Source organism: Salvelinus namaycush, chromosome 26 (genome assembly GCF_016432855.1).
Source record: "Salvelinus namaycush isolate Seneca chromosome 26, SaNama_1.0, whole genome shotgun sequence".
In the NCBI taxonomy this organism is placed as follows: domain Eukaryota; kingdom Metazoa; phylum Chordata; class Actinopteri; order Salmoniformes; family Salmonidae; genus Salvelinus; species Salvelinus namaycush.
The window spans coordinates 13,439,256-13,454,004 of record NC_052332.1 but is presented as its reverse complement, the minus strand read 5'-3'; the positions used below and the strand labels follow the sequence as shown (position 1 = coordinate 13,454,004).

Below are 14,749 nucleotides of genomic sequence, written 5' to 3'. Positions count from 1 at the left end.
CTCTGGCTCTCTGTGTCATGAATAACCTTTTAAGTAGTCAGCCAGCTACTCCATCTTGCTGTGAAGTGAATCGAGTCCAGACCTACACACACACACACACACACTGTTCTCTGATATACCTGATTACTCACAATGTAGTATGCTGACAGGCCCTTAGGGTTGTGTGTGTGCTCGTGTGTGAAATCAACGCAACAGCTGCTGATGGCTGACAGTCTTATAGTAAATATGCCTCGGTCCTCCAATGATTGGGTCCTGACAAGCCGACTTATCTGGGAAAGCCCCTGGTAAATAACAACCATGATGATACGGCTAGATGTCAGTATAGAGATTACAAAAGGCGATAGAGTGTGTGGAGCGAGGCATGGTGATTAGTATCTGGATAGTACAGGCTGGTGCATGGGTTCCCTGGAAAACCCCGGTAACATTAGTCATTTAATGCATTTATATTATAGAATCATATATGCAATTTAGCAGACACTTTTATCCAAGGCTTGGTCATGCATGCATACATTTGTATTTTGACCTCTTATCCCTGAGGCACGCAATAATTTCCCTCTGTTTGGCCCTCAGTGTGTGCAGACGTCAGAGGCCCAGTCGTGTGTGTGTGTGTTATTATGACTGATAAGGAGAGGCTAGAGCAATAAACCAAAAATTACAGACACCGACATTGCCTTCCTTTTACCGAAGCATTTTGCGTATGTCTGTGAATTTGCTACACAACGTTCCTGTAGATTGTTCTAAAACGATTTGTTGGTCAACGGTAATAGCCTATACATTATGTTGATTCCTGCCTAGAAAATATCTGCCCGTCCCTGTTTCGCTGTTGGCTGCTGCGTGAGCGAGCATCTCTTACTCCCTTTTATCACTGCGCACGGAGGGAGAAAAGCATTCTGAGAAGCACAAGCATTTGACCGTTGCTCAACATGCAGTTCTAGTTAGAGAAAGGAGAGTCACAGCTTTTTGTGAGGTGTATCATGTATTTCTCACCTCTTACACTCTAAAAAGAAAAGGTTCTTGGACTATCCTTTTAGGGGTTCTTCAAATTGAAACTGGGGGGAACCCCTATAAGTTGGAAGAACCCTTTAAAATGGTTCTTCAAAGAACCCCTCAATGGATCCTCGAATAACCTTTTTGAAGAACCTTTTGGGGTTAATTTTTGAACTACCCCCGCCCTAATAATAATGGGTATATCCTGAAGGCATTCAGTTGTACAACTGACGAGGTATCCCCCTTTCCCTTTCCTCTGGCGTGTTGATGTTAATGTGTTGACGTTCTCCGTATCCATAGTCAGAATGATTTTCCAGTGCATGGTGATCGAACAGGTTTCCTGTTATATTCATCAAACAGTAATTATACAGATGTTTAACAAAACATGCACACAACAGTATTCATACCTTGGTTTTTGTGGTCATGAAAAAAACATTTTGATAATGGTTTTCATACTCATACCATAATGTAGAGGCCTATGGGATTTTCTTTGAAGAGGTAAGGGCAGAGGACGGTACATGTGATCTGCATAACATACCAATGACATACCTTTTGTATGCCTCCTTGTCCTTATACCTGCAGACACAAAAGTGAGCAGTTCAGTCATCTGCACCCAATACAGCCAGTCTTCAACATATTCTTATAGACTACACATTCTTACCTCTTTGTTGATTGATTATCGATTGATTGGTGTCCATTTTCTGTTTTTAGAAAGATTTGCACAAATATGAAAAGATGGATGGTATCATCACAAAACAATAACAATTTATATCATATATGGGACGAACCTTACCTTAAATTGAGGATATCTTTACATGTTTCATTTAAGTGCCGCCACCTGTCGTTTCAAATCCAAATGTTTCAGTTGGGCTGTTAGGTTCCTGCAAGAACCGCCACCAACTAAGGAGGTTCCTCGATGAACCCCACCTCCTATGAGGTTCTTGGAAGAACCTTTTTGGGGGCAATTTTCAATGCCAAGAACCCTAAGGTTCTTCAAAGAACTTTGAGGATCTTAGAAGAACCCTTGTTGAACCCCACATTTTTAGAGTGTACATTTACTGATAGATTAGTCAATTAGCCTACGTGGCTATATAGCAACAATATCATATTTAGAGTTAGCAATCTAGCTAAGTGTTTTGTGTTCCCACTTCCTCAGGTGGTGAGTAATATATAACCCGATGTCGGCAAATTCTCTGAAAAGCCAAAAATACATCTGGATCCTATTTTGACAGGCTGCACATCAAAATATCAATTATGCATTCCCTGAATATGTTAGATGAATTAGCTTACTTTTTTAATCATAGGCTACCATCTCTGTTGTCTTACTGGGGGGGAAATGGTCTAGAGCCCTACTGCTAATTTAAAGTAACTGTCCATTTAAAACATGTTTATAAAAAACAAAAACAAAAATACACGTATTTTTATTGTGCAAAATTGGTAGTTATCACAATAATACTTTTGGTCCGTATCGCCAAGCTCTAGCACTTCACCAAACAATTACTGATTGCTGATTTTATCATTATTTCAAAAAATAGCTACACTTATTGCGATTATGGATTTTCGTCCGTATCGCCTAGCTCTAGGAGAGGCCCCCTGAGACGGGCCCGCTTTCTCTCGTTTAGGCCTTCTTGTTCCCGCTTATTATAGGCTACTCAATTCTGTCTCTTGTCTCTCAGACTTGAGTACCAGCCTATTACTTGTACTCACGCACTCATTGGCTACGATTCTCCTCCCTTCTCCCAAATTGTGCACGTGCAACTTAACTCTCTTAACTCGCCTAGTTCTCTCACTTTTTCTTTCACTAACTATGTTCTGCTCACTTTTCCCCCTGAGCTATGTGGCTATTAGTGTGATTGTAGGTAATCCAGTGAGGAGTGGTGGCAGTGGAAGTCTTGTTCAGTTTCTAACCCAGGAGAGCATGGTGGGCTGACAGCCCCATGTCTCTACAGGCTATTAGAGATGGCCATGCACTAGCCCTACATCACTCACTCACTCACTCACTCACTCACTGAGTCGGACATGTTGTGCTACGATGCGGTGCGCTGATGAAGATAAAGCGGGAGTAAGTCACATTCTCTACGCACTCCAGTGAACAAGGCCTCCATTGACCAGGCACATTCCATATTGAAATTCTGGACTGCCATAAAGCACCCAGCCATAGCCAACTCTGTCATCAGACCAATAATATCCACTGTGAATCTCGTGGCCCCTTCAAAGAAGCGAGTGCAGAGCGCGCAATGGAAAGAAAGCGTAAGCCGTTCACATGTTTATTTCCAATCCGCCCAGCAGTTTCCTTTTAGTTTCCTGATTTGAGGAGTAGTTGAGCGTCAGCCATTTCGTACCTGGGCTGACTGTTGTTTCATGATAAAGTACGATAGTCAAGGACTGGATTCTCTGGAGGATGACTTGCATCACGACGTTGTTTCTGTTCATCCTTCAATACAACACAATTAAGCCTGCAGCCTGCAGCCTTCTGCCGTATTGAGCTGCTGTAGATGCTTCTTGCTATGCCTGACTGAAAGTGGAGTTTCTTTGGACGCCTTCCAACAGGAACTGCTCTATAATAAAACATTTCGAACAAGAGGCTCTCACAATGGCAGAGTTTGCAATAATACAGCCATTAGTGGAGGAAGAAATAGCTGAGATTTTGATTTTGCCATCTGGCCTCAATGAGCTGATGACGCTATTTTCAACCTTCGCCTGCTAGATGTTCCTCAATCTCAGGTCCTCGGAACGGCACTGGTCCCGGAGATGATTCTGAGCAGTCCCTCAGATGGTTAGCTGGCGTCAATTTAGTCCGTTCTCAAGTGCTGTTTTGTTAAACCTAGCCTAAGCAGTTTTCCAAGGAGGAAGGCCCTGATTCTTCACAAAACCAGGACAAAAATGACACTGTTTTCTTTGATTTTTCACAACATTTAATCCATAGAATGGTCCTTTTGGAGGATTGTTGATATGTATTTGACATTTTGTATCTGAAAGCATAATAAAAACACTATTAATCAAAGGAGGCACATTTATGACATTTTGGAAATTTAAGAAGCGGTAGATCTGTTCTGTGTGCTATTTCTATGCTTCCCGTTCTTACGTTTAGTTTTTGCGGCTTTTATTTTCGGTTTTGTAGACCAGCTTCAAACAGCTGAAAATACAATATTTTTGGTCATGGAAAATCTATTTCACAGCGGTTTAGATGGTACAATGATTCTCTACACTATATTTGATTGTTTTGTCACAAACTGAAATTAGGCTAACTATTTGGATTTTAACAGCCAAGAAATGACAGAGCCATTTCTGCACAGTTCATCTTTAAGACGACATAATGTTTATATGTAAGTGCTACAAAGCAAGAATATGGTAGAGATCCAACTCGTGAACTTTGATATGCCCATGGAATATATTATGTTAAACAATATATATAAAAAAGCCAAATCTTGACATTTATTTATTTTTATACCACTCGTATTTCAGCGCAAGCGGTAAAGCTTCATATGACACCAGTTTTTGCTTTGTAGCACCTACATATGGAACATTATGGAGTCTTAAAGGGGGCCTAGGTAAGGCCAAAATGTCATGAATATACCAACTTTAAATATTTATTAATTATGCTTTTAGATACAAATGTCAAGCATACAGTACCAGTCAAAAGTTTGGACACACCTACTCATTCAAGGGTTTTTCTTTTCTTTTTTACTATTTTCTACATTGTCAAATAATAGTGAAGACATATAAACTATGAAATAACACATGGAATCGTGTAGTAACCAAAAAAGTGTTAAACAAATCAAAATATATTTTAGATTCTTCAAAGTAGCCACCCTTTGCCTTGATGACAGCTTTGCACACTCTTGGCATTCTCTCAACCAGCGTCATGAGGTAGTCACCTGGATTGCATATCAGCTATGTACGCTGCTGCGCTCGCTGTTTCAGTCAAATTTCTACATGGAGGAGAGAGGGAAAGGGGGATACCTAGTCAGTTGTACAACTGAATGCCTTCAACTGAAATGTGTCTTTATCATTTAACCCAACCTGAATCAGAGAGGTGCCGGGGGCTGCCTTAATCGACATCCACGTCTTCGGCGCCCGGGGAACAGTGGGTTAACTGCCTTGTTCAGGGGCAGAACGACAGATTTTTACCTTGTCAGCTCGGGGATTCGATCCAGCAACCTTTCGGTTACTGGCCCATGCTACTCTTTCATGGTCTCGGAGTGAATTTGCATGTCCCATATAATGTGGTAATGATGAGTCGAAATCAACTTAGCCTGTTGTTTTCTGGCACATTCATTTCATATGCAGCCACAGAGTGGTGGCTCATAGGCTTACTGTGCCTTGATTGACGAACAACAAGCTTGACAAGTTTTATAAAAGGTTTCAAACTAACTGAATAAAGTCGATCTCACGTCCTTGCCATTCATAAATCATGCAACGTAGTTATGTACTTGGTATCGCATTGGGACACGTAAACTAAAGATTTTCGATATGAACTTCATCAGGACTTGCCAGACTGACGTTAAAGCGAGTGACTCGTCAGTGGCCTTCCGAGTCGCACCTGTAAGAGAGCTGTTCATTTGGCTCCCTATTTTGCATACCGATTAGTCTTTTTGGCTATTATCTGCATATACATTAAAAAAAACTTTGATTAAGATGGTATATCCTCCTCACTCCAGGAACAATAGGTAGGCTAGTGGAGAGAGCCTCACTCTGGTCCAAAATATGATCAAAGAAAACAGATTGAATTGTTTTAAAAGCTAATTATACTTATAGGCCTATGGTATTTTCAAAGATATAGATCTACTGATTTGGTCAAAGTGTTGACAATGGAGCCGTCAACTGCTGCTTTCTGGGTAGCAAAGCCCATGATTAACACCTGCTTCATTCTTCAATCATACCTGTGATAGCTGAGAAAATGCCTCTTAAAAGGAAGCTTGAAGCCTGTGGAAGTTGGCAGACTCTTACAGGATTCTTTAATAAGAAATCTGTGGGTCAGTTGCAAAACAAGTCTTTTTAATCAAATAAAATGACGTACTGCAATTCACAGAGTTGAAAACACTTGTTGAACTTCTTTCAGGAATTTAATTGATGTTCTGTCTCTTCTTTTAAAACATATTGACCCAGAACTTAATTGAACATCTGTTCTGTTTATTTTAGAGACCCATTTTGTCGTTTTGAAAAACTGCCGTCACAATTTGTCATTTTAAATTGTAAACACAAGACCACAACTCCTTTCTCCAATCTGGGAGGTAAACTCAATGAAGTATTCCAAAATGTTGCTCTGTGTTTCGGATGGAATCTAGGCATTAGAATGTACCTGAGGAAACCAAAATAGAGTTTGTTTGACAAAAATGTCTTAACCCAGGGAGCCTGTCTGGCTGGCTACTCCATGTGCTTGTAGAAAACACTGCCCTGACCTTTCATATGTTTGCCTTAGGCTTAGTGTCTGAATGGAGATGCATTGTCAGTGCACTGACGAGCAATAAGAGTAATCTATATGCAAATTCAAGTGCCAGCTCACTGTTTATACCTCAGGTAAAATAATGGGGAGTGGGGAGGCATATCCATGAGGTATGCTTTGTTTGTCCAGATAGGTCTCTTCTCTGGGCCAGATGAGTGCCACTACTGTGCTGTGGCTCTGTAGCTTTATTGAAAGTAATGTGAAACCTGTTGAAGAGCTTTGTTTTCATTATCCAGTGACGTTCTGGACCAAAATGTACACAGCTCTCTTTCTGAAGAGATTTTAAAGGGGCCCATTTATCTGTAATGTGTTTCCATACTAAACATTGCTCAGAGGGCATTGTGTTGATGATAGCTGGCCCTTTGCTCCGGCACTTTCAACACAACACAGATGTAAATGATAATGCGTTGCAGATCCTGCTTATGTGTCAATATGGTCTCGGAGAACAAACGATTAGGCTATGTAATAGGGTTGTGACGATTATGGGATCTTGGGTAACGATTGTCAAGCAAATGGCCATGGTTATTGTCATAATTGTAATTTTTTGCGAAATGTTTTTGTAAAATAGAAAACAATCTTTATTTGACTAGGCAAGTCGGTTAAGAACATTTTTTTTATTTACAATGACGGCCTACACCGGCCAAACCCGGACGACGCTGGGCCAATTGTGCGCCGTCCTATGGGACTCTCAATCACGGCCAGTTGTGATACAGCCTGGATTCTAACCAGGGTGTCTGTAGTGACGCCTCAAGCACTGATATGCAGTGCCTTAGACCGCTGCGCCACTAATGCATCTTTTAGGAAATTTGCTAAGACATACCTAGTGAATACAACACAGATTTGGTGACGCCCCTGTCTCGAAACCGAATGGTTTTGACCGCTTGGGACTTTTGGAAATGAAGCATCTCCTCCTGACCGTGCCGTTCTGCTTGTAAAATTATTAAATCAAATCAAATTTTATTTGTCACATACACATGGTTAGCAGATGTTAATGCGAGTGTAGCGAAATGCTTGTGCTTCTAGTTCCGACAATGCAGTAATAACCAACAAGTAATCTAACCTAACAATTCCACAACTACTACCTTATACACACAAGTGTAAAGGGATAAAGAATATGTACATAAAGATATATGAATGAATGAGTGATGGTACAGAACGGCATAGGCAAGATGCAGTAGATGGTATAGTGTACAGTCTATACATATGAGATGAGTAATGTAGGGTATGTAAACATAAAGTGGCATAGTTTAAAGTGGCTAGTGATACATGTATTACATAAAGATGGCAAGATGCAGTGGATGATATACAGTACAGTATATACATATACATATGAGATGAGTAATGTAGGGTATGTAAACATTATATTAAGTGACATTGTTTAAAGTGGCTAGTGATAAATTTTTACATAATTTCCATCAATTCCCATTATTAAAGTGGCTGGAGTTGAGTCAGTATGTTGGCAGCGGCCACTAAATGTTAGTGGTGGCTGTTTAACAGTCTGATGGCCTTGAGATAGAAGCTGTTTTTCAGTCTCTCGGTCCCTGCTTTGATGCACCTGTACTGACCTCGCCTTCTGGATGATAGCGGGGTGAACAGGCAGTGGCTCGGGTGGTTGTTGTCCTTGATGATCTTTATGGCCTTCCTGTGAGATCGGGTGGTGTAGGTGTCCTGGAGGGCAGGTAGTTTGCCCCCGGTGATGCGTTGTGCAGACCTCACTACCCTCTGGAGAGCCTTACGGTTGTGGGCGGAGCAGTTGCCGTACCAGGCGGTGATACAGCCCGACAGGATGCTCTCGATTGTGCATCTGTAGAAGTTTGTGAGTGCTTTTGGTGACAAGCCACATATTACCACATGTACCCACTTTATGTAAAAATGAAAACTGTGTGTGAGTAAACTATTAAATTGGATATAAAAATACTAAAATAATGTATTAAGGCAATTATGACAAAATAAAATGTAAGCTCACGGTTGTCAATAATTGTCGATTATACGATTGTGCCAGCCCTGTTATGTAACTGCTTACAGAGCAATTTATGCCCATAGTTCAGGGGGGCTGTGGAAAACTATCAGATCATAACGGATGCTGCCTTCGCCCTTAGATCGTCTTTTGTAACTTTTGGTAAAACTTCTTGGACTGTTATTGAAGCACCGAGTGGAGCCATACCAGGGAAGGTCACTCAAACATCTAGCGCCCAGGCTGGCGATTAGTCAGGGCTCCAGAGTGCAAGCATTTCACTCGCATTTGTGAATAAAAATAGAAGTATGACATTTATAGCAAAATAAATTCTGCAGTAGCTGTTTTCAAAATGTTAGTCGTTTTTGTTTCATAGCTGGTAGGTAATCACACACAAATCAAACTGCCTTACCTGCCCACTAGTTCAATTTCTTCAATCTGACACTCTCCCTCTGACATTTCTCTCTTGCCTTAGGACGTTAGCTGTAGTAGCTTTAGCCTCCAAGATGCACCAGTAGTTCACTGAGCTGTCTTGACACCTGACTCTCCTCTCCCTCTCTCTGCAGTGCCTGAGGATGTCGAGCAAGCGGAACCTGTTTGTGCGTCTGGTGCCGTGCCGCTGCCTGCGGGGGGAGGAGGAGGCGGTGACGTCTCTGGACTACTCCCACTGCAGCCTGGAGACAGTGCCTAAGGAGATCTTCAGCTTGGAGAAGACCCTGGAGGAGCTCTATCTGGACGCCAACCAGATCGAGGAGCTGCCCAAAGTAGGACGCAGACACACACAGATGGATGTGTTCATAATAAGTTCAGAATGATACACACCCAAATACCCTGATAATTTCTTTTTGTATAAACAAAGGTGGTCCTGTAATGTATATAATGGTTTAGAAACATGAACCTTTCCAAGTTGCAGTGACCACTCCCTGGCAAACACTATCTCAGTAGAGTGACACAATGAAATCAGTCCGTAAGGAGAAGGCTGTAGGACTTGATCAAGTTGCGGCCTCTGATTTCAGTCGGGCCTTTTTCCTCCTGCTGCTTACAACACGGAGTACATTACCAAGGGATGATTGTAGTGGTTATGTAAGGCGAGAATATCCTGCTGTTAGAACGGCGCCAATCCACAGTGCTGCCCTGTGCTTACCCCTTTCCCCACACACTCAATCAGTCTATAATTCTCCAAGTGTGTTGTAACGAAGTCCGCATCGGGTGGCTGTTGGGGCCCAGCGACTTGATGCTTGGCTGTGAATGAGCTGCAGCTTCCTTTACAAACCAGAGTCCTGGCTGAGTCATGCTGCGAAGTTAACTTGTCTTATTCCCGCCCGCCCTCTCTCTCTTTCTTCCTATCTCTCTCTCTTCCTCCCGTTCTCTCTCTTCCTCCCTCCATAGCAACTGTTCAACTGCCAGTTGCTCCACCGGCTGAGCATGCCAGACAATGACCTCACAGTGCTGCCTGCGGCCATCGCCAACCTCGTCAATCTCAGGGAGCTGGACGTCAGCAAGAACAGTAAGCACAATGACCAGAATGACCACTCTTTCAATAAGAATATGACAAGAATGACCACTTTCAAAAACAATATGACAAGAATGACCATTCATTCAATACAAAAGCACTGTATGACCAGATCAATAACATAATATAATTTTGTTGAGGTCTTTAAGGAGTTGCAGCCTGCCCCTTTGGGTACGTTGTTTATGTTTAGAATGACTCCCATTCAACTTTTACTTTAGGACTCTACATCACTTATCAAGTCACTCATTCTGAAAAGTGGATTTTGACTGAAGAGCCAGCCCACTTCTCCATATTTGTGCAGTGTGAATAAAGAATGTTAAAGTTGACAATGGCTAGTCAGAGATGGATGGTTCAATAATAGTTCGAGACTGTTTCTACTGTCGCTGGACTAGACTCGCGTGCTAGACTGAAAGAGACTAGACAATACCTGCCAGCTTGAAGTGGAAAAGCCCTGCCGTTGAATTATCATAGTTTTAAGTCTGTGTGCAAGTCAGTGTCTTATCAGCAGTGGGATGTTCAGACTACTTAACTAATTGCCCCTTAGTGTCCCTCTGTTGTCAAAGAAAATTACTGAAACATAAAGTGGATTAGATTATGTAAAAAGTGTCTGTGTCGGTTAAACCATCAGCCCTCCATTTTTAAATTGAGAAGTTAAAACAAAGAAAACCCTTGAAAGTATCAATAACACATAGAAGTGCTGTTTCACCACATTTTTTACACCCAACAGTAGATCACACCGCTGACAAACCCTTGTGTAAAAATAACAAAAAAAAACAAGGAAGTTATGACAGGACAAGCTGAGGCCTGCAACTGATTCTGTACACTAGAATACATAGGCCTAGCACTACCTTACAACAACTGGCCAAAATAGAAATGACATCCTAGTTCATATATAATAGTGGTGCACTACGTAGGGTGTCATTTGAGACTGAACCGGTGCCAATTGTGAATGAAGCGCCCCAGAGCTGTCTCTCATCTCCAGTCTAATGGAGGAGCCGCTCACTGCTAGTTGTCAGTGTGAGAGAAAGCGTGTGTATGTGTTGATGGCTTCTGGATTGATCAAATGTGATTATCACCAAATAAGGGCCTCACAGACGTTCTCTAAGCAAGATTCTCAAATCGCAGAGTTGCATCAGCACACGTTTACTATTGAGTGACATTTAGTTTTTCAGTTTGTTCACTTTATCTAGCTACAGTGATTGGGAAAAATATAATATCTGAAAAACAACTAGAACACTACCACTGCTGTAAAATGGCGTGGCATATAGGCCTCGCAAACAATTCCCAAATAATCTGGCACCTGTTCATTTGAGCACTGTTGAGTTTGATAGAAATGCTGTAATGGCCAGTCCTCTCAGATTGCTGTGCTTTGAGACAATGCCTCGTACTGCCTTTATTACAGTTATTACATGATCTCTGATGGAAACTGAAAGATCAGAGTCCATCCTCAGTTGACTGGTGCACACAGACATTCTCAAACACACACTGCTACATACGCACACCATTTTCTGTTCTACTGCTCCAGTGCACTGAGTGACAGGCAGCTAAATAAACAAGTAGCAAAGGAAGTAAAGTAGCACCATATTGTTTCTTGATCTCCACTTGGTTTTTGTGTCCATCCACCACAGTGGAGTCCGTACCAGACTAATCAAACAGAGTAAGGAACATCTGGGGAGTTTTTAGTGACTTAAGGCCACGTCTGTTTACTTAATAGAAGCTTACCCTCCTTCACCTAGTACTCAGGGCTAAGTGTTGTGAACACGAATCAAAGTATACGGAAATAAACCTCGAGACGTGCTCACGAACCGCCCCCCTCGAGTTGAGCCACTGTCGAGCGGATGTTTTCCGTGAGAACTGCCAGACACACTCTGTCAGCTTCTCTCTGCTAATGTGTCAACTCCTCGAGCACTCAGCCCTGTGGGTGTTTACAGAGGAAAGGTGCAGCCCAGGCGCCTTAATGCAGAGCTAAGACCAGACACTTCTCACAGAGGACTGACTGACTGACTGCCTGGCTGGTACTAGTCTACGCCACTCTCCTGCTGTTGAAAACAGAAATGCTAGCATGATCCCCTTTTCATAATAATTAAATGTTTTCTTAACACACTTTTTTTTTTTTGTCCACTTATTGAAACATTTGTCAACATGCTTTACAAAGATTGGAGGGAATATTTTAAAAATGTAGGCCTAAATCAGGGATAGGCAAAATTTGGGGGGTGGGGGCCAGTTGCCCATCCCTGGTCTAAATGGAAAATGATGGCGTACATCTGTCTGTTTTGTGTCAACACATTAGATGTAGGTTCTGAGGGATAGGCTGTTCACAAAGCAAGATCAATATGTTAGCCTACTATTTTTTATAAATATTCACATACAATCATATACAGTGCCTTCAGAAAGTATTCATACCCCTTGTGTTACAGCCTGCATTTAAAATGTATTAAATTGACATTTTGTGTCATTGGCCAACGCATGTCAGTGGAATTATGTTTTTAGAAATGTATTAAAAATAGCTGAAATGTCTTTGGTCAGTAAGTATTCAACCCCTTGTTATGGCAAGCCTAAATAAGTTCAGGAGTAAGACATTTGCTTAAATGTTTGAATTTATTTTTGTAATTTAACCTTTATTTAACTAGGCAAGTCAGTTAATTAAGAACAATTTCGTATTTACAATGACGGCCTACACCGGCCAAACCCGGACGACGCTGGGCCAATTGTGCGTTGCCCTATGGGACTCCCAATCACGGCTGGTTGTGATACAGCGTGGAATCGAACCAGGGTGTCTGTAGTGACGCCTCAAGCACTGAGATGCAGTGCCTTAGACTGCTGCGCCACTCGGGAGCATGGACTCATTTTGTAGGTAATAATAGTGTTTAACATGATTTTTTAATGACTACCTCATCTCTTTACCCCACACATACAATTATCTGTATGGTCCCTCAGTCGAGCAGGGAATTTCAAACACAGATTCATCCATGAAGACCAAGGAGGTTTTCCAATGCCTCACAAAGACGGGTACCTATTGCTAGATGGTTAAATATAAAAAAAGCAGACATTGAATATCCGTTTGAGCATAGTGAAGTTATTAATTACACTTTGGATGGTGTATCAATACACCCAGTCACTACAAAGATACAGGTGTCCTCAGTTCCCAGAGAGGAAAGAAACGGCTCAGGGATTTCACCATGAGGCCAATGTTGACTTTAAAACAGTTAGTTTAATGGTTGTGATGGGTGAAGACTGAGGATGGATCAACAACTGTGTAGTTACTCCACAATACTAACCTAAATGACAGAGTGAAAAGAAGGAAGCCTGTACAGAATAAAAAATATTCCAAAACTGTTTGCAATATGTCACTAAAATAAAACTACAAAAAGTGTGGCAAAGAAATTCAACAATGTCCTGAGTACCACTCTTCATATTTTCAATTATGGTGGTGGCTGCATCATGTTATGGATATACTTGTCATAGGCAAGGACTAGGGAGTTTTGTAGGATACAAATAAATGGAATAGAGCTAAGCACAGGCAAAATCCTAGAGGAAAACCTGGTTGTCTGTTTTCTAACAAACTGGGAGACAAATTCACCTTTCAGCAGGACAATAACCTTAAACACAAGGCCAAATACTCACTGGAGTAGTTTACCAAGATGACATTGAATGTTCCTGAGTGGCCTATTTACAGTTTTGACTTAAATCGTCTTGAAACTCTATGGCAAGACTTGAGAATGGCTGTCTAGCAATGATCAACCACCAACTTGACAGAGCTTGAAGACATTTTTAAAAGAATAATGTGCAAATATTGTACAATCCAGGTGTTCAAAGCTCTTACACTTACCCAGAAAACCTCACAGCTGTAATCTCTGCCAAAGGGTGATTCAAACATTTATTGACTCAGGGGTGTGAATACTTACATAAATTAGATTTAATTTTCAGTACATTTATTTTAACATGTTTTCACTTTGTCATTATGGGGTATTGCGTGAAGATGGGTGAGGAATACAATCAATTTAATCAATTTTGAATTCAGGCTGTAAGGCAACAAAATGTGGGATAAGTCGAGGGGTATGAATACATTCTGAAGCCTGTGTATAGGCTACTGTAGAAGCGGTTGATTTTCCAGTTTATAAAAAAAAAAACAAGCCTGAGTTGAATGTGGGATATTGAAAATATTGAATAAGTCGATCAAGTCGATATTGCTCTTTTGATCTAGATAGGGAGATGTTTGATACTGCTCTGTTAAATATCCCCAGGAATTGTAACACAGTTAAATAATTAAACCCCCTAAATGTTGACATGATGTAACTGTACATCTGCTTCATGTTCTAGGTATCCAGGAGTTTCCAGAAAATATCAAGAACTGCAAAGTCCTGGCTATCGTTGAAGCGAGTGTGAATCCCATCTCCAAGTAAGTTTTGTTCAAATACTTTAAAAGCCATACCTGTGTATTTACCTACACACGCCGAAGGATATGACTACGGCCTTGAAATGTTAATTCGTAAACCCCTTCGGCTAGACCAGTCACGAAATGGAAGGATAAGGTCCCTTGTGTTCATTGTTCTCACTGACTTATGAGGCATTGTCTTAAGTGAATGTTTGCTCTTGCCATATGAAATTGTCATTTGAGCTAATGCTACCACTGACAATGAGTAAAGATCATATTCAAAGCAAGATGGTTCAAAAAATGATATTTCTTGGGAACAGCAAAAAAGTTGGCAGACATATACTTTCCATTACAAAGATAAGATAAACGTTAGTGTTCCCAAAGGGAAAATTGTCTTGGATACTGGACACACAATACTTTTCTGTAAAATAATAAAACCTCTTATTGTCTACTTTTTCCATTTTTCTTCTGTAC

General features: G+C 41.2%; 1 protein-coding gene across 3 annotated transcripts in view; it reads left to right on the top strand.

The window, feature by feature from the left end:
• LOC120020969 (erbin-like) overlaps positions 1–14,749 on the top strand; it is a 145,185-nt gene that overhangs the window by 58,456 nt on the left and 71,980 nt on the right. For all 3 annotated transcript variants that reach the window (XM_038964641.1, XM_038964642.1, XM_038964640.1), the window contains exons 3-5: positions 8,954–9,151; positions 9,777–9,894; positions 14,221–14,299. In XM_038964641.1, the coding sequence (XP_038820569.1) occupies positions 8,963–9,151; positions 9,777–9,894; positions 14,221–14,299 (386 nt within the window). In that variant the 5' untranslated portion in view covers positions 8,954–8,962. The remainder of the gene's footprint in view (positions 1–8,953; positions 9,152–9,776; positions 9,895–14,220; positions 14,300–14,749) is intronic.